The 24097-nt window shown below is 39.0% G+C and overlaps 1 protein-coding gene across 2 annotated transcripts; it reads left to right on the forward strand.

Moving 5' to 3' along the window:
* Positions 1-6761: 6761 nt before the first annotated feature.
* On the forward strand, positions 6762-24026 carry LOC104876797 (flavin containing dimethylaniline monoxygenase 4). Of its 2 annotated transcripts, XM_033762085.1 has the most exons (9): positions 6762-6952; positions 10612-10751; positions 12905-13093; positions 13936-14098; positions 16966-17108; positions 17976-18175; positions 19994-20346; positions 22094-22163; positions 22958-24026. In XM_033762085.1, the coding sequence occupies exons 2-9, from the start codon at positions 10620-10622 to the stop codon at positions 23316-23318; spliced, it is 1611 nt and encodes a 536-aa protein (XP_033617976.1). In that variant the 5' UTR covers positions 6762-6952; positions 10612-10619; the 3' UTR covers positions 23319-24026. The 2 variants fall into 2 exon arrangements, with proteins under 2 accessions (XP_033617976.1, XP_033617977.1); XM_033762086.1 differs by lacking the exon at positions 6762-6952 and having other exon boundaries at positions 10612-10785.
* The last annotated feature ends 71 nt before the right edge of the window (positions 24027-24097 follow it).

Here is a 24097-nt window from a genome sequence, read left to right on the forward strand (position 1 = left end):
ATGAGTCACAAATAATTTCTCAGGTAACAATGGAGATAGCGCCCATAGTGTAAGGTATGATTGATAAATCTTGAGGAGACATAAAAAAATAGAGGAGCTGAAGAACATGACAGAATCCCAACATAGGAAACAAATGGAATCCATAAAACAGGTTCAAAGAGATTTCCAGGAGATTAAAAACTCCACTGAAAGTTTACACAGAAGAATGAGAAAGAATTAAAATCTACGTACATTAACACAGACATCCATAGCATCATGGGCAGATTTTTGTAAGTAAATACAAAACCATACAGCATGAAAAGCAGGTTAAAATATTTTAAATAATGGATACATTTAATTATATTAAGTAGGCAGTTTTGTTTTTTGGTACCAGGGATCGAACTTGGGACCTTGGTGGACCCACTGAGCTAAATCCCTAGCCCCAGCAGGCAGTTTTAAAAATTCTACAAATACCAACCACCACTCCATCCCTCTGGAAAGTGAAATTGTCACGGAGAGATGGAGAATTTTAACTTTTAATTTCAATCTTTTGTCTCACATTTTTATATATTCATTCATCTCATTCTGATAATATATGCGTTATAAAATGGGTGAAAATGAGAGAATTTAGGGCATGAGTTTGATCACAGTGAGAGACACAGTGAGAAAAAAAGAAAGAGGAAGAAATAGGTCAAGCCATGTCCCGAGAGCAGCTGGAGAGTCTGGAACACGGGCCTGTGCTTGAACATTTTTTCAACCCCCTAAAAGCTGTAGCACAATGGTGACAAACTTATGGAGCCAATGCCCCAACGGGCTGTGTGTGTCACTGAAAGTTCTAAATGGTTCACCATCACTGCCCTAGCAGCTATTGCAGGATCAAAAGCATAGGTCCTTCTCTGTGCCAGCCAGAGTAAAGCAGAGGGATAACTACAGACTTCATTTCTCGGATGGACTTCTGAGTCAAAATCTTTCTCTCCGTGTCTACTCCTACCATAAATTATCAACAATTTCAAAATCAAGCATACAATCCTTACATATCCTGCGCTCTCAGGTCCTTAATCTAAGTCACCTCTGACAACCTATCCTCCACCTTCTCTCAGGAACCCACTACTCTGTTCATATTCAGTACCAGTGATATCAAATAGCATCCTTGCATCACGAAAATATTTATTAATCTTCACTCTCTAATGTGACAGTTATTAGGAACATGTGGCTGTTAAGCACCTGAAAAGTGGCTAGTGATGAGGAATTTTTAATTATATTAGATATCAATTACTATAATTTAAATATGAACATAACATTAGTGACTATTAGTGCAAACTTGATTTTGTCATTCTCAGCAACTGCAACCCTTCACAGTATAAATTGCAAGTATCCTATTTTTCACCTACATGGATCATATTCATCCAGGTAACTCGTTTAATATCATATTCTTTCAATCTCTGGGACGTCCAATCCAAACATTCCTCATCATTCATCACTGTCGTACCTCTCCACATTTTCTGATTTCCCTTATATTCAGCTTAGAGTATAAAATTATATGATACCAAATTCACATACACACCCAACTCCACCTTCCCCTCTCATTCATTCATAATAGCATAGAACTCCCACAGAACTCAAAATCCACCCACCCCTCCACTTGCTTCACACCTCCGGCTGAGCATTTGACCTTGGGTAGCAGAAAAACACTCAGCACCCTTCCTGATCTTTCATCTCATGACCATCCTACTGCCTCCAAATCCTGCTAGATTTTGCTAATTCCTTCATTCCTTTACCTGACTGCTTAATAACTATTTGATATTATTTCTTTCATCACATACCTCTTCTACTTCCTCCCCAACATATTCTCAGAGAACATAGAAACACGTGACAAAGAACTTCAACACATTTCTGCCACCACTACTCCCAATCTATCTGCTGCTGTTCCGACATGATCTCCTGTTACTGAGGATAAACTACCTGCATTCCTAAGTGTGCCAGGAGTATCACAGGAGACTGCCTTGGACTTTGCACAATGTTCCAGCTGTGGAACGTTGAGTCCTGCACTTGTGTTCTGGATCCCTTGCTTTCACACTACCCAAGAACGTCATTCATAGAACTGTCCTCTCAGTTTGTTGCTTTCTCCTCTTTTACTGGATCATTTCTCTACAGTATAACAATATTATATAATATCTCCCATCTTTTAAAAAATGTGCCCTTGAGAACATATCCCCTTTAGTGAATATTTTGAGTGATGTATGCTGTTTAATTTATAATTTACAAAACTCATTGTGGAGAATGAATTACAGGGCAGGGAAGCAAACAAATAAATGCACTAATTTTAGACTATTTCAAGAGAATTGTTCCAACATTAGCAAACTAGTGAATATTAACCATTTTAAACTTGACTCTGGAAGCTGTAGAACTATTACAGAATAGGGAAGTTTAAAAGCCCCTAACAGCTACATGCATTTTGAAAACTGCAGCTCCATTCTTAGGAAAGATATAAGCAATATAAGCCATACGTGTTCCAACATGAGTAAATCAATGAATGTAATGTACTACATGAACACAATGAAGAATAAAACTTTCATAGATATAGAACAATCATTTGAAAATTCAACACCCTTCTTTGATTAAAAAAAAAAACTCTCAGTTAAGCAGGTACAGAAGCAATTTTACTCAACACAGCAATGACTACATATGAAAAGCTCACAGCATACACATTCAATGGTGCTCTAACACAGGAGCAAGACAAGGATACCTGCTTACATCACTTCCCTTCAGCACAGGAGTAAGATTACTAGCCAGATGAGCTAAGCAAGAATGAGAAAGAAAATCCAATCCAGAAAGGAAGAACTAAATCTTTTCTGTTTGCAGATGATATGGCCTTATATGTAGAAAGCTACCCAGACTTCATGAAAAAAAAAGGTAGAACTGATGAAAAAATTTAGTAAAGTTGCACAAATATAAATTCAACATAGAAAAATAAGTTGCATTTCTATATACTAACAACGAACTATCCAAAAAGGAAATTAGGAAAAACAATTCAATTTTAGTTCATTTTGGCTATTATAACAAAATATGTTGATCCTGGTAATAAATAAGCAATAGAAATTTATATATTTCAGAGGCTTGGAACCCTAAGATCATGGAACCAACAAATTCATTGTCTGTTGAGAAATTTTACAGAATTTTACAGAAGTTCACAATGAAAAGTGTGCCTGGAGTATCAGAGGAAACTGCCTTGGACTTTGCACAATGCTCCAACTGTGGAGATTCCGAGGAGGGTATTACTGTGGTTTGGTTGTACATAGGGAATTGTATTGGGCAGAGGTAGGACTAAAGACTCGGTTCGGAAACTGTTCAGAAAATGCCCCCAAACAAAAAAACCTAAGAGGGTCTGCTATGTCAGCTTCTAAGCATTCAGTGAAGAAAGTAAAAAATGATGGCTGCTCAACACTATTGTACCACTGCTGCTTCTGTAATCATTCTTGGGGTCGGGGGAGTACCAGGGATCAAATTTGGGTCCTTGCACTTGCTAGCTAAATTCCCGGCCCATAATCGTTCTTTTTGTGCCCTGGATGAATATTTAGAGTAATTTTATGCTTTCTCCAACTCAGTTTACTAGCTCCCTCTGCTGACCCAATCTGAAGGATGATGCTTGAATTCCTTGCATATCTTGAATTATCAAATCACACCTTTGGAATAGAAGACCACAGACATGGAAAAACTTGCCTAAACTACTCTCTCCTTTTCAACAGCTCCTGTGATGATTCAAGAGATAAACATAAAAGTCAGGGCTTGAACATTCATTTCCCCAAAGTTAACATACAAATGGCCACCAGACAAAAGCGCACATCATCACCAATCATGGCAAATGTAATCAAAACCAAGGATATATCACCTCGCACCTCTTAGGATAGCCATTACCAATAATGGAACCAAAAGGTAACAGTACACAAGCAAGTTGAAATTCTTGTAACTGTTGGTGGCAATGTAAAATGGTACAGCCAACATGAGAAATAGTGCAAAGAGTCCTCAAAAAATTTCTAATAGAACTACCATCTGATCCAGCACGCCTCTTCAGAGTACATATCCAAAAGAATTGAAATCAGAATCTCAAAGAAATATTTTAATTCCAATATTCACTGAAGAATTATTCACAATAGCCAAGACATGGAATCATTCTAAATGCCTGTTGATAAATGAATGGATAAAGAAAATGTGGCATTAACATACGATGGATTATTATTCAGTCTTTGAAAAAGAAGGAAATTCTGCTCTATGCAGTCAAATATATAAACCTGGAGAACACTATGCTAAGTGAAATAAACCAGTTTCAGAAGGACAAATACTGCGTGATTTTATTCACATGAAGTATCTAAAGTAGTCAAAATCATAAAAAATAGAAACCAGAATGGTTGTTGCCACAGACTGAAAGTACTGGGAGTTCTCATTCAATAGCTGTAAAGTTTCAATTTTGCAAATAAAAAGATCAAAGAAGGAATGTAGCGCTCATAGTTAATAATGCTGTGCTGTGCACTTAAAACTTTAAGGCGGCAGGTTTCACGTTATGTGCTATTAACCCCAACACACACACACACACACACAAGGATGCCTTTGGAGGTGAGGGATATACTTATTACCTTCATTGGTCATACTTTCATTGGTGTATCTACACATAAAATTGTACATAGTAAACTTGTATGTCAACTATACTTCAACAAAGCTGCTTTTTAAAAAACAATGGAGTTGTATGCTGGTAAATATTTGATAACTGGCTCAGAGTGGGGGAAGCCAATTGTACTGCTTGTCAATTTCCATTTTGTAGATATTCGCTCCAGTGGCAGGCATGATGACACAAACCTGTAGTTTCACTGCTCTGAAAAGTGGTGACAGGAGGGTCACAAGTTTAAGCCCACAAGCAACTTCGTGAGACCCTGTCTCAAGATTTTTTTTACTAAAAAGGGACAGAGGATGTAGTTTAATGTGAATGTTTGCGCTCAATCCCCCAAGTTATCATCACCACAAAAAAATGTCCACCACCACAATATTTGTATTATTGAACTCAGACTTGGAAGAGATGAATGTATTCTCCCTATGCAAGCCAGCTGCACCACACCACCAGGACATTTTTAAGACCACTGGAGAAATTAGAAAGAAAAGTATATATTGGATTATACTATTAAATTTTTATGGACCTTCTTTGTTTTTGGTACCAGGGTTCAAACTTGGGAACTTGCACTTGTGAGGCAAGCAGTGGCACCACTGAGTTTCTAATATGTTATAATGCTACTGTGATTTTTGTGATGGTGTGTCCTGTCTTGTGTGATATATGCTAAAATCAGGATGTCATCCTGAGTTTGCAGGTTACTCTAAATTTTTGACAAAAGGAAGTGTGCAGGGGCAGGGAGGGAGAAAAAGAGAAGGTAGCAAGAGGTTAGTAGACGGGAGCGTGTACTATTATAGTATTAAAAATATGAGGGATACATCAGTGTTCACTGATGAAAACTGTCCCTTCAACTCTTCTGCAGCCAATAAATTTTTCAAGAGAAAAAAAAAGGGGATTTCTTACCAACAACAGATTTCATGCTAAAACTGGATCAGCAGGTTCTACTGCAAGAGTCCAACACATTGGGATATTAGGCTCAGGCTCTCAAACTGTAACATTTACCTAACTGAAGACGCAGGAGCTGTGCTTTCCAGTCACATCTTTCAGGTCAAAGAAGAAGGACTCTGACTTAAGTGAGTCCTTCACAAAAAAAATGGCACAATGCAACCAGGCTGCTTTTAGCAAACAACAGCAACTTCTCAGTAAATAGGGCAATGGACTCGAAACAAACTATACAGTCCTGTCACTGAGAAGTCCGGTGATTGTGTACACACCTGAGCCCACCGTCCCAGGGCATCCAAGTCAGAGCCATTTCATCCCAGATTCCTTGGCCCCTTCAACCCCTATATAAGCCTAAATCCTTTCCCAGTTAATGGCTAATATCTCCCTCCTGGTTTCAGCCCATCCACTCGTGGATGAAATCTCTCCCAGCCAGCTGCCAGTATCTCTCTTCCAGCGTCAGCCCATCCACAGACAGATGTGATAAACTCAGCTTTTCTCAGCTGGCTGCTAGAATCTCCAGATGTTTTAGTCCCTATTAACTAGAATAAACTTCTCTTTCACAAGTCCATTTTTGAGAAGTGGATCCGTTCTTTTCTTTTCTTTATTTTTAAACATCTGGCTCAGAAACTGCTCAATGAACCATGGGGGAAAATGTCCCTAAAAATAAAACCTGAGATGGTCTGCTATGTTAGCTTCTAAGGATTCCATGGAAAAATGAAAATAGAGGCTACTTAATATTATTTTGGTACTGCTGCTTCTTTTTGTGCCCCAGGTGAATATCTAAGAATAATTTTATGCTTTCTCAAATACAATAGACCAGCTCCCTCTGCTGATCCAATCTGAAAGATGATACTGCTTGAATTCCTTTTAAAACTTGAATTTTAAATAACACTTTTGGAGTAGAAAGCCTCAGACATGGAAGAACTTGCTCACCTACAGTACCCGTCATGATTCAAGAGACCAATATAAGAGGTTTGAAGTTCCCAAAAGCAAAACCGGCCTCACTGGGAAGCCTGTGCTCTGGCGCCCTCTGCAGGCCACAGTGACAAAAGCACTACTTATGCCGTGTTTCCCTTAAAGGTTGGGCTTTGCCTGAACTCTGACGTTTCGGGGTGGGTGGGGAAATAGGGCGGGAATTATTTCTTTCCAATCAGCAAGCTGTATTCGAACTCGTCATTAGCCCTGTCCAGAAACCACGGAAGTATCAAGGTCAGGTTATACACAACTATATTTCTTCAGACAGACTACTTCGTGCTGTCACCTGCCTGCCAGAAAAAACGAGCGATTTTGCTATTAAACTGAAAGCATCTTGCCCAAAATCAGTATTCTGTTTCTTTGAGAAGTAAGTTCAAGTATCTGCTCTATACTAACAAGGTAAGTGTATCGCGCATTTTATAAAGTTGAAATGTTTCCAGAAAATGGCTTTTCAGAGAATGAATTCCTTGAAAGGAAAGTGATTCTCTTAGAGGGAAAACAACAGCGTTAAAGAAAGAGTTGCGAAATAAGCGGATACCATAAGAGAATGGTTACCTTCATCTGAAAGGAAGATGTTGGTGAGAATAGCAGAATCACGGGTCATTCACTGATTCTGCATTCACTTCTGATTTCATCTTATGAATGAAATAAGAATACCAGGCCCTGGGAAAACCGAAATACTCCACAGACAGTGTGACAGGAAATCCTATAACAAAGTAAGACCATACTGAGGTAATGATAAGAAATGCTAACTGACCAAATTCCAAACTCAAGTCATAGTTGATTACAGTACCACTTATGTCTCTCTGTGTCTCAAAAAATGGTTCCTAGTGAGTTAGGTGAGGGGGTGGGGTTCCAGATGTAAAAACGGTGGCACACATCTGCAATCCAGGCATCCCGGGAGGCTGAGGTAGCCCATCCTGGGCAATTTAGCAACTTGACAAGACTTTTTTGCAGATCGAGCGGGGGGAGAACAGAGAGGAAGAGAGAGGGAGAGAGAACAATCTCCATGACTCATCTGGACTCCCTTCTGCCAAGGGACTAGATATAAGCAAACCTGAAGCAACGAAGTACTTCATGATGTGCAGCACACCTTATAGTTTATAGTTCACAAAGGCGAAGCACCCACCTTACATGCTCCCCACTCTTCAAAACTGTAATATTCCCTACCAGCTTTGAATTCGTGATAGCAATTTGTTTGACATCAATTGTTAGTTCTTCAGATCCAAACACAATTGTTTCAAGCTAAAAAGGGAAGGGAGATTTTAACTCTATTTTACACATGTGGAAAAAGTAGCACAGAGAAATGAAAATTTTTGTCCAAGTTTACATAGCTGTTTATAGAAGAGATGAGCAAATCTCCACTTCTAGTTTGCCCCAAAACTTTTCTTGCTGAATTAAAGCATATTTTAGTATGGTTGCACCCATTCAGAAATTCATGGACTGTAAGTATGGATTAAATTTTTAAATTGATTTAATTGGTACATTAAAAGTATACAATATAATGACATTCATCACTGGAAATTTGCATCTTTACATAACCCATCTTGGTTCTTATTTTTTCCCTATTCCCTTGCCCTCCTTCCAACCCCTCCCTCCCTGTCTACAAAGACTTTGCTTCCATTTTTTCATTTTCTCATATTAATTCCATTAGTATGGATTAATTTTAAAAGGTGCAAAATCCCACTATGTTTCTACTGCCTTTATAGTTCCTAGTCTCTAAAAGCCGAGGTCTTTTCTCAGTTCCTTTTCACTATAACATTCGAAACAGGGCCAAAGAGAGTCTGCGAAGGCTGATGTTACAGGACTTAGCACATGTGTGCTTTGAGTGTCAGCTTTCTCCATACAGAAGCATCCTTAAGTGATGTCACTGTTTCTCTCATTCTTTTTCTTTTCTTACTTCTAAGACATGACTTTTGTTCAATAACTGAGTCTTAAGAGGTACCCAGAGCATCTCTGTTGCATGAATTCGTTTCCTGTCAACCTGTTCAGTTCAGCACATGTCTCGCTTTACCAATGCAGGTAACAACCATTTCTTTCATGTCATTATAAAGACCCAGCACAGCAGAGATCTGCTGACTCCCAACCTTCACCTCCTAACTAGAACTTCAAGTATTTTTATTGGGGGAGCTATGTCTTTCTGGTTAGAAACTGGCTCGACCTCCTACTCCTCAACTCAAGAACCACCCACAGGTACCTTGCTATGTTTCCAATTTTGCTGATAAATGTTATCGGTGTGATTGGTCTTTTCTAGGGAGAAGGGAAGGAAGGAGGCAGACAACTAGAAAGGTAGACAATGAACACTAAGTGAGTATTGGGGGAGTCACTTTTGAGTAAATAATGTCATCTACTTTTATACTCACATAATCTTTTAACATAGGTTAGAAAATGCCTAGAAAATACCTCTGATTCTCACTCAAGTCCATGAGCCTGCACCAGAATAGCTGAATCTAAGGGGCCTGAGGGCTCAAAGGTCCTTCTTCCTTGCTCTCTGTAGTCAGTAAATCCACTCGCTTCTGTGCCTGGAACTTCTGATCTGATTAGGAGGAAAGCTGTAAAGTCACAGGGACAGATTTCCAAATGGGCAGGGGCAACCCTGACCAAAGGTGGAAGAAGAGGAAACACAACATGTCAGACGCGCAGATAACACAGTTGCATCCTGGCGCCAGAGCCAAAGCCCCACATTCAAGGCAGACTCTACCCCTTCTTAGCAGTGCAGCCTTCAGCTACGATGAATCATGATGCTATTTTCCCATTTGCTGGTGCAAGAAGCTCAGTAAATATTTGCTGTCCTGGTTCTCCAAGACAAATCCCACCATGATAAGTGACACACAGCTACAGAAATTACGTGGGGCTTTACAGCTACATCGCTCCTCAAAAATACTGTATCTTCAAATGCAAAGGCCAAATGAGTTACATCTGTTTTATGACACAAATACTTTGAGGCCAACTATTGTTGGTGTGTGTTTTCTGAACTGGGTGTGGACTTACAACTAAATCCACTTGACATAGCAGGAGCCTCAGCATGACCTAAATGTGGTTTACTAGAATTAAATGAGTATCCCTTCCAATCAGGCAATGCTATATACTGAGATCTGGGGAAACCCAAATCCTAAAATTAAAAAAACAAAAACTGGTTCTCAGACCCCTGACACATATGTCCTCCGTTGCCCCTGACAAGTACAAGGGTCAATTCCCTGCTTCACCCCTCATCTGACTCCAGAGTGTCTGTGTGCCTCTCCTTGGGCTCTGTTTTGGTCAGTCTAGTCTGTACAGGTTAAGGACCCCAAACCCTCATGGCATGTAATGTCCTTGTTGTACTACAAGACATGGCCATAATCAGTCATAATTTAGGACCATGAATGTGTTGATTAAAAACTAACATTTTCAGTGACTGAACTTCCTAGAATTCAGAGAGACAAGGTGATAGCAAAAGGACCCATTAATACTGAGAGGATCATTCCTCGAGGGCTTAGGATACTGGCCATGGTATAAAACTTAATACATTTAATTGAGTGTTTATTACATAGCAGAATACTTCTAAAATTCCTCCAACATATCTGAGTCATTTAGTCTTCACAACTAATCCTCTAAAAACTTATTATAATTATCATTATTATAATTGCTGTCATCATCCCCCCCCCGACTTTTTTTTTTAGTCAGGTCTCACTATGTAGTTGAGACTGACCTGGAACTCACTATGTAGCCCAGGCTGGTCTCGAACTTACAGTGATCCTCCTGCCTCAGCCTCCCAAGTGCTGGGATTACAGGCATGCGCCACCATGCCCAGCCTTCATCCCTTTTTATTAGAGAGAAAAGCAAGCACAGAGAACATAAACAGTGAGTCCAAGATCACACAGCTAACAAGCCGCAAAGCCAGAATTTAAACCAAAACAGTCTGAATGCGAAGCTTACAGTTTTTTATCCAAAATGTGATTCAGCCTCCACTCGAAGATGAGAGAACTGGAATTCTGGCACTTCCTACGCCCATTCCTGTGTCTCAGGTTCTTTTCCCACTTTATGATATGAAGTAGTAATATCTGACCTTGCTCTCACAGAGCATCCCATGGCCAAGAGAGTTGCAGTGATGGGAGCTGGGGTGAGCAGCCTGTCTCGTATCAAATGCTGCTTGGATGAGGACCTGGAGCCCACCTGCTTTGAGAGAAGTGACGACTTTGGGGGACTATGGAAGTTTACTGTGCGTGCCTTCCCTGCACTTGTCTCCATCCATCGTAAGCTGGCCAGTTGCTCTGTTTCTGCTCAGTCGGGGGCTTCAGCCTGCCTCGGTGATTGAGCAAAAGAGTGGCTCGCTGCACCAACACAAATGTGTGCATGGTGCAGTGCTGTGCACTATGAAGACGCAGGCTGAAACGAGGAGCTGCAGGGCATGGTCAGGGATGTGGGGAGAGAGGAAGGAGTCAAGTCTGAAAGACAAGCACAGTGCTGGAAGTTTATGATGATTTCTGGAACACTGACATGATAAAACAAAGTAGCAGAGTGCTGTATCAGTTGGGCTAAAAAGCATTGGAGAATATGGAGTAGATTACACTGTAGGGAGGGTGGAAGTTGCCATCAGGGAGTGGAGATACAACCCCCAAACCTTTGTTCAGGTCTTCAGGAAGAGAACTAGAGTGACGCGGGACCCCAGATTTAAAAAGTCTGGTGGGTTGGGGAAGAGCTTTGACTATGTCAGAATAGAGAGACCTCAGGAACTGAGCCATCCTTCTTGAAAGCAGGATATGCAATCAACAGGATAGTACTCCTGGCTAGGCCAGCTGTTTGGTGAGGTGAGCACCAGAAAATGGGCCAAGAGAAGTGGTTAAATTCTATCTGCCTCTGGCAAGGACTGGTCCTGGTTATGAGGGGCAGCAAGGTATTTACTGGGAACTAAAGATCCTGCCCCAGTGGTAGGGTATAAGAAGGTATACAACATGGGATCCAAGCAGGAAAAGTAGCAAATGCTTCAGGGAGAAGAGAAGAGCAGCTCCCATCCAACCTGTATGAATGAGGGAAGCTCTTGTGGAAGATAGCGCTTGCTGAATCCTGGAATGATGGCACATAAAATAAAACGAGCTAAGGTATATAGGTATGAATAGTCATAGGATGATAGGGCACTTGGGGGAAAACAGAACTTTTTTCTTGTGTACTGTGATCTTAATGAAGTAACCAAGAATCAGTGTGCTAATAAAATAATGAATCTAGTTTGTGTAGCTTCTGCTACAGTTAAAACTGCAGCTGATTTAACTGCTTTCTCCTATTTGAAAATAATACAAATGTTAGAAAATAATACTGAATTAAACAAAATAAAACACAAATTATAGTAATAATACCCACATCTTAGCAATATTAAAATGTTGGTGAAATTATTCCAGTCATATGTATGGTATTTTTTTCCAAAACCACAATGGCAATATTAATTTTCCATTCATTGAGCATGTACTTATCTGTCCTTGTGCCAGGATACAATGGTACATAAGACAGACAAGAATCTGGACCTCCTTATAGTCTAGTAGGAAAGAGAAATTGTAAAGCAATAATTACAGCTGAGTGTGATCATGTCTGTTAAAGAAGACCAGGGTGCAGTGAACCACAACTACTTTATGCAGATCAGCTGGATAATGGAAAACTTCTCAGGGAATTTGAGAGCTAAAGAAGAGACTTGAAAGAGAAAGAGATTAGGTTCAGCCACAAGAAGTTTATTGAAGCTGTTAGTATTTTTTTGCTGTGATTTCCTTTGAGCAGTGAAGATCGAAACTATACAGTAAGCTGATGACCATAGGAGAAAACAGGCTACCAGTATATAATGATTCTTAACTAAATACTGAAATAGGATGAAAAGAGACAGAGCTGTGAGGGAACGTAAGTTCAGAGAGGAGTTCTGTTTGTTTTTAAAATTAATCTTCAGCAATTTAAGGAATCATGGAAAGGAGCCCATAAAGGGGAGGGTGACTGCAAACATACATAGACGAAAATCAGAAAAAAATCACCAAGCAGTTGCCTGAGGAAAGACAGAGAGACATCAAGATCATGAAGGGAGAAAGTAGCATGGCAACGAAGAAGGAAAAGATCACAGACCAAGCATTTATAAAATTAGTTAAAGGTAGTATTCAGTAGTATTCAGTATACCTATTCAATTTCACTAGCCTTCTGTGGATTTAGGAAGATACTGCAATTAATTATTCCAATCCCACTAATGATTTCCCACCATTATATGACGAGGATCTAAGACTGAGTGTTCTGGAAGTCCTTAAAATGACAAGTAGAACTCTGCCCAGAAACCCTGGCAGCTGAGCTGGCACGAGCCACTCAGACCCCCTCCACTCTATCAAGCTAACTATGCTTTCACCACAGGAAGATTCCAAAGATGGGATGACCAGGGTCTACAGATCATTAGTGACAAATGTCTGCAAGGAAATGTCATGTTATAGTGATTTTCCATTCCAAGAAGATTACCCCAATTTTATGAGCCATGGGAAATTTTGGGATTATCTCCAAGCATTTGCTAAGCACTTTGATCTCCTCAAATACATTTCGTTTAAGGTAAGATACTTGGGTAATGGAAGGTTATTGATTGGGGTCTGTACTACTCAACAACCCAAAGGAAATAGGAAGTTGAAGTAAATTCTTTCTTGATTTTTATTGATACATGAATAAGGCAGGTAACAAAGTCTCCTCATTACTCCTGCTGCTATGTTTGACTCATAAATCATTAAAATAGTGAGTTTCCAGATTCCTCCTCTAAATGCTAAACTCTCATTGAGAATCAAATTATTTTTCTTGAAAGAAAGGGAACATAATTTTTTATGAAACCCATTGGGGAAAAGTGACTACAAGTGTGAACCACAGAAATTATAACAGCATATTATATCTTATTTCCTTCTCATCAGGCATAAAAATTGACTGCTTCTTCCATTTAAATGATTCAAGGGCTGGGGATTTAGCTCAGTGGTCACCTACCTTGCAAACACAAGGACCTGAGTTCGATCCCCGGTACCCCTCAAAAAAAATCAATAAATTATTCAGATATTGGAGTTCTGGTATATCTATTACTGTCTTTGAGAGTTTGCACAAGTTCCTTAACTTTTATGGAGAAAAATAAAACCATATTTATGGACCTCCTATTATAGGACTTGGTCTACTTTAAGAAACAGACAAGCCGTGCATGGTGGCCCATGCCTGTAATCCCAGCACTTGGGAGGCTGAGGCAGGAGGATTGCTGTGAGTTCAAGACCAGCCTGGGTTACATAGTGAGTTCCAGGTCAGTCTCAACTACATAGTGAGACCCTGACTCAAAAAACAAAGAAACAGACAAGTACTATACCAGTCAGTATATGAGGTTCAAAGGTTTTGATATAATGCAAGTGTTTGTACTTTACTTGTAGACAACAGTGTGTAGCGTAACCAAGTGTCCGGACTTCTCTGAAAATGGGCAGTGGGATGTTGTCACAGAGACAGAGGGCAAGCAGAACAGAGCTGTCTTTGATGCTGTCATGGTTTGCACTGGACATTTCCTGAATCCACATTTACCTTTAGAGTCCTTTCCTGGTGAGTCATTCCTACCTAAGACAGTGCCTACACTTTTGGGTTCTTCTGGAAGAAAATTTACTGATTTGCAATTGGAAATACTTCCATGTGATTGGAGACAACTTTATATTCAAAAGTAGTATCTACAAAATTACATTGAAAGATACAAAACAGATTTTGTTATCTATTTAGTTGTATTAATGTTATTGTTTAAGCTTTGTCTTGCTTGTCTAATTCAAGTTCAGTGATCAAATAAGGCTCAAAACTATCAGATCTGTGAAAAAAAATGAAACACAGGTTTTGACTTTGGAGACTGAATCGAGTCCAGACTAACCAGTAATTTAGGGACTTGAAAGAAGAGAGTGTATAAGGCAACTTGACACAGGGTCTTAGAAGGAAACAACCCAAAAATTATACATGTAAAGGAACATATTTGTATGGTTGTTAAAGTGGTGAAAGTGGAAATCCTTGTCGTTTCTAGAATTTAAAAAGAAGCTATCTGTTTGTTCTCATGCCATATGATGAAAACTGCAGCCTTGTTATCTGTGGCCACAGTTAAGATGTTCTTCTATACCTAATTCGTTCAGTTTTTAGTAATGAGGGCATGTTGAATTTTCTTAAATGCCTTTTCTGCAACGATTTAGATGATCAAATGTATGCTTTTTATCTTTCATCCTGTTGATATGTTATATCACCTTTATTGATTTTCAGAGTTGAATCCTTCTGCTGTCTGAGATAAATCTTACTTCATGTAGAGAGTAATCTTTTTAATGTGTTGTTGGATTTAGTTTGCCAGTTTTGTTGAAGATTCTTGTGCCTTTGTTCATCACAGTACTAGCTTGTATGTAGCCTTTTTTGTTGTTATTGTTGTTGTGTCCTTGACTGGTTTTAATATCAGGTTAATGCTGACCTTACAGAAATACTTTGGAAGAATTCTCTTCAGTTTTTTTTTAATAATTTAAGAATTGTTGGGGCTGGGGATTTAGCTCAGTGGTGGCATGCCTGTATCTCAAGCACGAGGTCCTGAGTTTGATCCCCAGTACTGGAAAAAATAAATAAATTGGTATTAATTATTCTGTAAATGTTTGGTAGAATTCAGCACTGAAGCCACTGTTTTGTTATTGCTGTTGTTTTTGTTTGTTTTTTTCTTTTTTTGAAACAGGGTCTCTCTATGCAGTTCAGGCTGGCTTAAAACTCAGTAGGTAGCCTAGGCTGGCCTCAAACCATCCTCCTGCCTCAGCCTCCTGAGTGCTGGGATTACAGACATGTACCTCCACTCCTGGCTAAAGCCATTGTATCTTGGGCTTTTCTTTGGTGAAAGACTTTTCATTATTGATTCAACCTTCTTACTCATTATTGGTCTGTTCAGGTTCTCTATTTCTTTACTGATTCAATCTTAGAAGGGTGAATGTGTCCAGGAATTTATTTATTTCAAGTTATCAAATTTGTTAATAATCCTTTGTAGTTCTGTGATCAACTATAATGCCTTTTTCATCTCTGATATTATTTGAGTCATCTCTTTGTTTTTCTCAGACTAGCTAAGGGTTGGTCAGTTTTGTTAATGTTTTTGAAAAACCAGTCCTTCATTTCATTAATCTTTTCAAGGGTTTTTTTTTTCCTACCAGGGATCAAACCCAGGACCTTGTACTTGTGAGACAGGCGCAGTTCCACTGATCTAAATACCCAGCCCCTTTTCAAGGATTTTTAAGTCTCTTTTTCATTTAATTCTGCTGTAATCTTCATTGTTTCTTTCCTGCTATTAATTTGGGGCTTGATTTGTGGTTGTTTTCTAGTTCCTTAGGGGCAATGATACTTGTTTAAAACTTTCCCATTTTGGGTTGGGACATTGCTTGCTATAAAATTATCAGTGCTGCTTTTGAATAGGTTTTGCTGTGCTGTGCTTCTATTTTCGATTGTTTCAACAGGTTTCTCAATTTCCTTCTTAATTTATTCCTTAATCCATTGGTTGTTCAAGAGTAAATTGTTTAAGTTACATAAATTTGTATGATTCCCAAAGCTTTTATTGTTATTTCTAACTTTATTGCATTATAGTCGGAAAAAAAGATACTTGATATTTCAATTTTTTAAATTTGTTGAGACTTGCTTCCTTGCCTACCATATGATTCATCCTGGAGAATTTCCATGTGACATGGAGAAGAATGTATGGCCTTTAACTATTCAACCAAATGTTCTTTAAATGTCTATTACATACATCTGGTATAGGGAAAAGTTTAATTCCATTGCTTTGTTGATTTCCTGTCTGGAATATCTGTCCATTGATGAAAGAAGGAAGTGCCCTACAATTATTGTCCTGGAATGCACTTTTCTGGTTAGGTCTATTAATATTCATTTGGTATATTTAGGTGCTCTGATTTTGGGTATATATATATATATATGTACAATTGTCACTTTTTCCCCTTTTTGTGGTTTGTGATGCTTATTCAGAATCTAAAAGAAGATATCAAAGACATATTTGAGTATAAGACTGTAGTGGCCATGGGAGAAATCATAGTTGGACATGATATTTAACACCAATGGGGTATCAAAATATAAGACTAGAAATAATCTATTTCTTGTGCAGGATGTTCATGATAGTGCAAGCATAATATGCACTAAGTTTGATTTTCCACATTGATTATATAAAAAAGAATGCATTTATACTGTTTTGAACAAGGAAGATTGCACCAAATCTGTATCTGGACTCACTGCATCCCAACAGAGAGGACAAGCATCACAAGCTTGTCCTACATCCTGCAACCAACGGCAGGGCCAGGACCAAAGGATGCCCTATTTCTGGTGCTTCCCTTTTCCCACAGACCCTAACCCTGCATACTGAGGAATTTCAGCTTTAAATATTCCACACTGTCTGACCCTCTCATCCTCTTCAGGAGTCCATAACTTTCAAGGGCAGATCCTGCACAGCCAAGAGTACAGGACCCCAGAAGCCTTCCAGGGCAAGCGTGTCTTGGTGATTGGCCTTGGGAACACAGGAGGGGACATCGCAGTGGAGCTCAGTCGAACAGCAGCTCAGGTACAGCCCTTCTGCATCAGTGCCACCCTTTGTCATAGTGTGTGGTGGCCTGAGAGACAGAGTCAAGACTATAGAATATGTTGGCCAATTGCCAAGTTATGCTAATGTTGGGTGAATGAAAAAGAATCCCCAAAATCCCTCAAAGCCATTCTTGGTCATCTTTTAACCACTTAGGAGACCACACTTTACACAGTCAAACTAGCTCCAGGAAAGAGTCTAGGAACACTTTCTGCATGCCAGACTACATGACATGTTCCAGATGTGCTCCTTCAGGTAGAAGACTAAATAGAAATTGCTACAACTGGGGCAGTTATCTTTCTTTTACATTCACCCTAATTTTAGTCCAAAAAAATTTTTTTAAAGTTGTTTTCCAAATGTCTCCAAATTTTCTATTAGAAATCAAATTTGTATCTTAATATAAAAGCAACCTTTAATTTAACCAAGAAATATACATAATGAATTCAGAAAGACCAAATAAAATATTGATAATTTAGAAATCTGTTCCATTTTAGCACAAAGAACTATAATTGGCTCCAGAAAGAAGAGATTTGTAATTAATTCAGATAAAATGATTAACTTTAAATTCTGTTATCAAATTAAGAATGGCCAGATCAATACATATACCTACAAATATTATAACTTTATTTTTATAATCCATAAACATAAGGAAAATAATGTATGTAAAGCAAGGAAAGTGTTTTTTCAAAGAATGGCAGCAGCATGTGTATTTATACATAGATCTATAAATGAATTCATAAAAATTCACTGCTGTTAGAAGACCAGAATGTTATGAGAACCTCTGAAACTCATAAAGGCAAATATCACAAGGCACGGACATGTATTTATCCTTCTTTCCTTACTTCATAGGTATTTCTTAGTACTAGGACTGGCACCTGGGTTTACAGCCGCTCTTCAGTTGGGGGCTACCCTCGAAATATGATGTCAACAAGAAGATGCAATAATTTGATTGCACAAGTTGTGCCTTCATGTTTCCTAAACTGGATTCAAGAGAGGCAAATGAATAAAAGATTTAACCATGAGAATTATGGATTAAGTATTACAAAGGGGTAAAGTTTATCTTTTATGGGAACTTTCAGTTTTTTATTAACCTGCATTAATTGTACATATTAGTGATGTCCAGTGTGATAGTTCCACGCATGCATTGATCAAATCCAGCCACTTTTTTCTACACTCCCCTCATAAACACAAACTTCCCAATTTCTAATAGTCATTATTCAACTTTTAGCTTCCATATATGAGAAAGGTCATGTGGTACTTGTCTTTCTGCTTCTGGCTTATTTTAATTAACAAAATGTCCTCCAGTTCCATCTGTTTTGCGGCAAATGACAGGATTTCATTCTTCTTTGTGACTGAACAATGCTCTATTGTGCATGTGTACCACATTTTCTTTGTCCATCATCCTTCAATGGGCACCTAGACTTATATATTAAACATAAAAATGGAGGTATCCCTTGGGTATGGAGATTTTATTTCCTTTAGATATATACCCAAAAGCAAAGTTACTGGGTCATATGGAGATCTAGTTTAAGTTTTTTGAGAACCCTTTATACTGTTCTTCCTAATGGCTATTTTACATTCCCACCAATAATGTATAAGAATTCTCTTTTTGGGCCAGGGATTTAGCTTAGTGGTTCTGCTGCTTGCTTTGCAAGTACAAGGTCCTGAGCTCAATCAACAGTACCCCCGCAAAAAAATTCTCTTTTCTCCATATTCTCACCAGAATTTGCTATTGTAATCTGTTTTCTTTTTCATATAGCCATTCTACCTGGAATAAGATGGTATCTCGCTACACTTCTGGCACTTCTGATTTGCTTTTCTCATGGGAATTTTTGAAATCAATATTTCTCTTTCTACTTTATTTAGAACTCAGAATTTTCTGGAATTGTAATATTACCTTTGTCTCTCCCATTGTAAACTTATTTTACTAGAACAGTGTCCATTCATCAGTTCTTCAAATAGGAACATTCTCTGTCTAATAACAGAAATACTAATACATGAGACTAGAAGAAAATGAAGGAAAAGAGCACTTACTATCAACCTGAAAATCAGGAAATCTAAACTGGCCTTGAGGAATCTTGCCATTGCTACCATCTAGAAACACAATAACACTGCCATATCAGCGAGTGCAGATAGTCAGCTCTCCCTAACCTATAATGCATTTGATTTTAGCTGAGTGATTAGAAGTTCCAATATATAACAAGAATTCCTGAAATTGTATATTTTAATTTAATTCTGTATGGAGTACAAATTGGAAAGGAAAAGAAAAACTTTGATGGATAAAAGGTCACTAAATGTGATTTTTTATTATATGCTTAACCTAAATATTCTTTGGCAAGATACATTTCAATTTACAAGAAAAGTTTATGGCAAAGCATATTTGACATGTAAATTTTATAGACAGTATATCTAATGTGATTAGGTAGAATGATGCTCACAATGAAAATATTTATGTGTAACTGTATTCAGTTTTTAAATTTTTATTCAAAGAATTTTTTGTTAATTTTCTCTTTCTCTAATGTCATACCTGGAGGCCCAGGTGATATGAAACCCTAATTTCATCATCAAATTCTCTGTTGTATATTCTGATCCTAACAGTTTAAGAAAAGCATTGTTCAGAATTAATTCTAGGAGAAGCATAACTGTAAATTGAGGCAGGAAAGAGTATGGTCATTTTCCACATAACTTTTACTGGGAACAGGAAAACAAAACATGAACACAGGAAGTCAAGAGACAACTCTGAATTAGACCTTGGTCGATTTAGTTTCTTGGCTTGGCAGATGATTTCCTCAACTGAATAAATAACTTGCTGAAGTATCTCATAGATATAATAATTACAGTGAATACATTTTTCCTCTGTGTTGAAGGAAAAAGAAGAAAGCTATTGTGAATGATGAGCTGCCAACCTGTATTCTCTGTGGGACAATCACTGTGAAAACCAGCGTGAAGGAGTTCACAGAGACCTCTGCTGTCTTTGAAGATGGGACAGTGGAAACAAACATGGACACTGTCATCTTCGCTACAGGATATACATTTTCTTTTCCCTTTCTTGAAGAACCTCTCAAAAGTCTTTGTTCAAAAAAGATGTTCCTATACAAGCGGGTCTTCCCTCAAAACCTAGAAAAAACAACCTTCGCAGTCATTGGCCTAATCAGTCTCACTGGGTCCATCTTAGCAGCCACGGAGCTCCAAGCACGGTGGGCCACAAGAGTCTTCAAAGGTAACTTGACTCTAGGGAGACCTCTGTCAGATCAACTGAGTCTTAATGTTAGTACCCTGCCATTTAGCTGAAATAAAAGAGACGTGAGCTGTAGTAATATAAAGTACTAGGAACATTGGATGCACAATTAATTGTATGTACGTGTAACATTATTCTGGGTGTGCAAATGTCACTCCACCTGACTTAGATTTTTTATTCTATAGAGGAGATAAATGTGGGTGGCACAATGAATCAGATTTCTCAAATTAACTGAGTGTATTAGCAACTTCAATATCCTGTTCTGCTCTAGTTGTTTATTTACTCCAAAGTCTTTCCGTTTATTGCTACTAGTAGAACTTTATATTGCTTCTAAAACAAGATATTGGGAAAATGCACAGTGTGAATAAAATTTATATATGAAAAGACAAAAACCTTTAAAAGTAATGTGCTTTTCCTCAGTTTATTTGTATTACAGAAAAAAATTATCACCCCTTCATTAAGTTATCATAAATTTGTATTTCCTTAAGGCAAATTACAGTGATTTCACCACACTCTTGCATTATCTTAAATTCACAGAAGACTCCTAAGTATCTGGCTTTTATAAGTGTTTTACAATAAGCTCCTATATGTTTATTAGAATGATAAAGCTGGGGCTGGGGATTTAACTAAGTGGTTCCAACACCTGCCTCGCAAGCACAAGGACCAGAGTTTGATCCCCAGTACCCCAAAAAAGAAAAAAAAAGAATGATAAAGCTGACAAAACTTGAGTGGTCACACCACATGAGGCTTCACCAAAGACTTTCTAAGAGGCACTGAAGGAACCTCCCAGTCTTGCTAGATTTTTATAGGATAAAGGGGCCCTAATCACCAGTTCTGAGTCAGACCTGTCCCCTGTGGATGATAAACCCATGCCTGGGGTAGGCATGCAGTACCTGGCAAGGCAAGACACCAGACTGGGATAGTGAACACAGTGGACGAGCAAGGTAGCCCAGGGCAGGTAGAAGAAGTAGGAGCACAGAGTTCACATTATAAGAGGGGGTGTGTTTGTACCAGGAACCCAGAGGACAGAATGGGATTTTAAACTCTGGGGCAGCTGGGCAACTGCAGAGAATAGACAAAGTCCAATCTGTTAAGAAAAGAACAAAGTTTAGGATTTATAAAAGTAAAAGCCAAGTGCTGAGACTGTCCAGATGGGAGATTCAGAATAAATGAGTCCTCACAGCAGTGACTCAAAGCACACAGCCTCTGTAAGACCAAGGCCCCTAGGCCCCTTCAACATCTGAGGCTGCCCAGGGAGCACAACTGAAAATGTGCCAGAGTTGCAAAATGCGGCCACTTTAAATATTTCCATTTAAGCAACTAATAGCTTCACACACATACATATACAGGTTCGATGTGGGGATATGTATATATAGTCTCTGCATGTGTGCAGAGTATATGTGTGCATGTGAGAGAGAACATGACAACAGATGGGGAGGGAGAGACCAGGCCAGCTGCCAGAGCACATGTTGATGTCTGGTATATCTGGGAACAGCTGAGAGCTAGGCCCTCCATGCACCCATCTCACAATCTGGCAGTAGAATTCCCTGGTTAAGCGGGTTAGGAGGGGAGTTTTACCTTTAGAAAATTACCTGTGCACTCAAGTTCTACTCTAAACTTTGTTCTGAGCTTGGAGCAGGAGACCAGAAATGAGAAAATGGAGAGCAAAAATGAAGGAAATTTAAGGAGAAACTATATATAACTTTGTGTTTCTGATTTTTTTTCATAGGACTCTGTAAGATACCTCCAACCCAGAAATTGATGGCTGAGGTGATTAGAAAGCAGCAGCTCATTAAAAGGTATGACATACAGCATGCTATAGAGAAAACATCAATAAATTGTTATCAAAAAAAAAAGAAGACAGGGATTCTCAGTATAAAAGCCATTCCTAGAGAAGAAGTATGAAAGTTGGAAACAACTCTACATTGAGTCAGAATATATTTTTAGTCCTAACTCTGTCACCAGACAGGCCTAAGACACATCGTAGGGGCACTGGACCTTCTCAGTGAGACACAGAGCCTGGCCCCTTATAGGTCACAATCCTGCCTTCATGTGACCTCTTCCAACCTCTAAGGCTGATCTTTCTCTGTATTTCCTGGCATCTCCTCTTCCTCTCTCCTAAAGCTTGAAGAGACCCAATCTTTGCTCTCAGGCCTGATTACACTCACACCTACATGACTTCATCAAGGCCTGTGGCTCTAATACCATCATATACTTGTGGCTCTCAAACTTGTGTCTCTATCCTAAATCCACAAAGATCCAGACTTCTACTCCAACTTTCTCTAGATATCTCCACATAGATCTATAACAGGTATCTCAAATTTAACACACCTAAAAATGACCTCCTCCTTCCTTCCTTCCTTCTTTCTTGTTGCGATAGAATCTCAGTGTTCTCAGTGTTTTTACTAGACTCAAGTGATCCTCCTGCTTTATTTTCCTGACTAGCTGGGACTGTAAGCACACACTTAAGTCAAAAAAAACAAAACAAAACAAAACAAAACACTCTAACACCCTCTTTCACCCCAACCAGTCTGAGATTGTTTTCCCCCACTGCAGATAACAGTTACTCATTCCTTTTCTTTCCTTTCTCCAGACCACTTGCAAATACTGTCAGCTACTACCTTCCAAATAAATCCAGAATTCAAACACTTCTCATGACCCCGCTGCTATCACCTGAGACTGGGCTATTCAGAATCTTGTCTGTCTCCCACTTTCCACTCTGCCCTCTGGCACAACCACAAGGGCAAGCTGCACCATGCCGCTCCCTGTTCGAAGACCTGCAGTTGCATCGCGTTCTCTCTCAGAAGCCTTCTCCAGCCTCCACAATTCACCGGGGAACCAAGCCTCTGTGTGCCCACATCACCCTCCTTGCCTGCTGTTCTCCACTCACCCACACTGCCTCAGGGGCTCCAGCCTCCTTGCTGTTCCTCACTCAGGCCAAGCACCACCCTTAGGGCCTCTGCACTCGCATGCTCACACTCTTCAAACCACACACCTGGGAGAGGCTTTTCTTGACAACCCCAGTGACCTGCCTTTACATCTCTCATCATACCTGATGTATTGATCACCTGGTGTATATCTATTTGGGCTTTTCAGAGTCTGTTGCTTTCCCCCATTAAATTCTGACAGCAAGGATGACTCTGCTTTGTTCACTGTTGGAACCTGTGCCTAGAATGACCTCAAATATTTTGTTTGTTCCTTTATTTATTGAATGACTTTAAGATACCAAGAAAATTTACTAAGAGATATAGTTATGAATAAAGGCTTCACATACACTATGCTCATATCTGTGTCGATCTTAGTCCTACCAAGTATGGATTGATTCAAAATTAATACCAGGTGCAAAATGCAGGTGTCCCCATGTGTGGTGCTTTCTGATCCAGTTCATTTATCAACAACTTCTGTATTTGGATTGAGCAAATTTAATCATCTCAAATTTAAAAACTGAAAGTTTCTCTTCCAATTGTCTCTTTTACTACCTCCTTTCACGAATTAATTCCTCTCATATACACCATCTGTAGGTGATTCCTTCTTTTTTCTTCCCAGCCCAAAATCACATTCCCAAACATGGTTTGATTGTGAAGATCGAGTAACACAATGGTGGGGAAGGGTGGATCTTATAACTTAAGAAACGCAGGGCAGGGAGCGATTGACAAAAGTCATCCATTTTCTTTCCTCACAGGGGTGTGATCAAAGATACCAGTCAAGACAAACTCAACTACAAGCTACATGG

Source organism: Fukomys damarensis, unplaced genomic scaffold (genome assembly GCF_012274545.1).
Source record: "Fukomys damarensis isolate Sample0158 unplaced genomic scaffold, DMR_v1.0_HiC HiC_scaffold_11, whole genome shotgun sequence".
Lineage (NCBI taxonomy): Eukaryota > Metazoa > Chordata > Mammalia > Rodentia > Bathyergidae > Fukomys > Fukomys damarensis.

Bases quoted from the DNA above. Each gene is read 5' to 3' on its own strand.
- LOC104876797 (XM_033762085.1), top strand. From the start codon at position 10,620: ATGGCCAAGAGAGTTGCAGTGATGGGAGCTGGGGTGAGCAGCCTGTCT. The intron at 13,094-13,935 runs GTAAGATACTTG...CTTTACTTGTAG, and splicing joins TCAAATACATTTCGTTTAAG to ACAACAGTGTGTAGCGTAAC. The intron at 20,347-22,093 runs GTAACTTGACTC...TTTTTTTCATAG, and splicing joins GGCCACAAGAGTCTTCAAAG to GACTCTGTAAGATACCTCCA.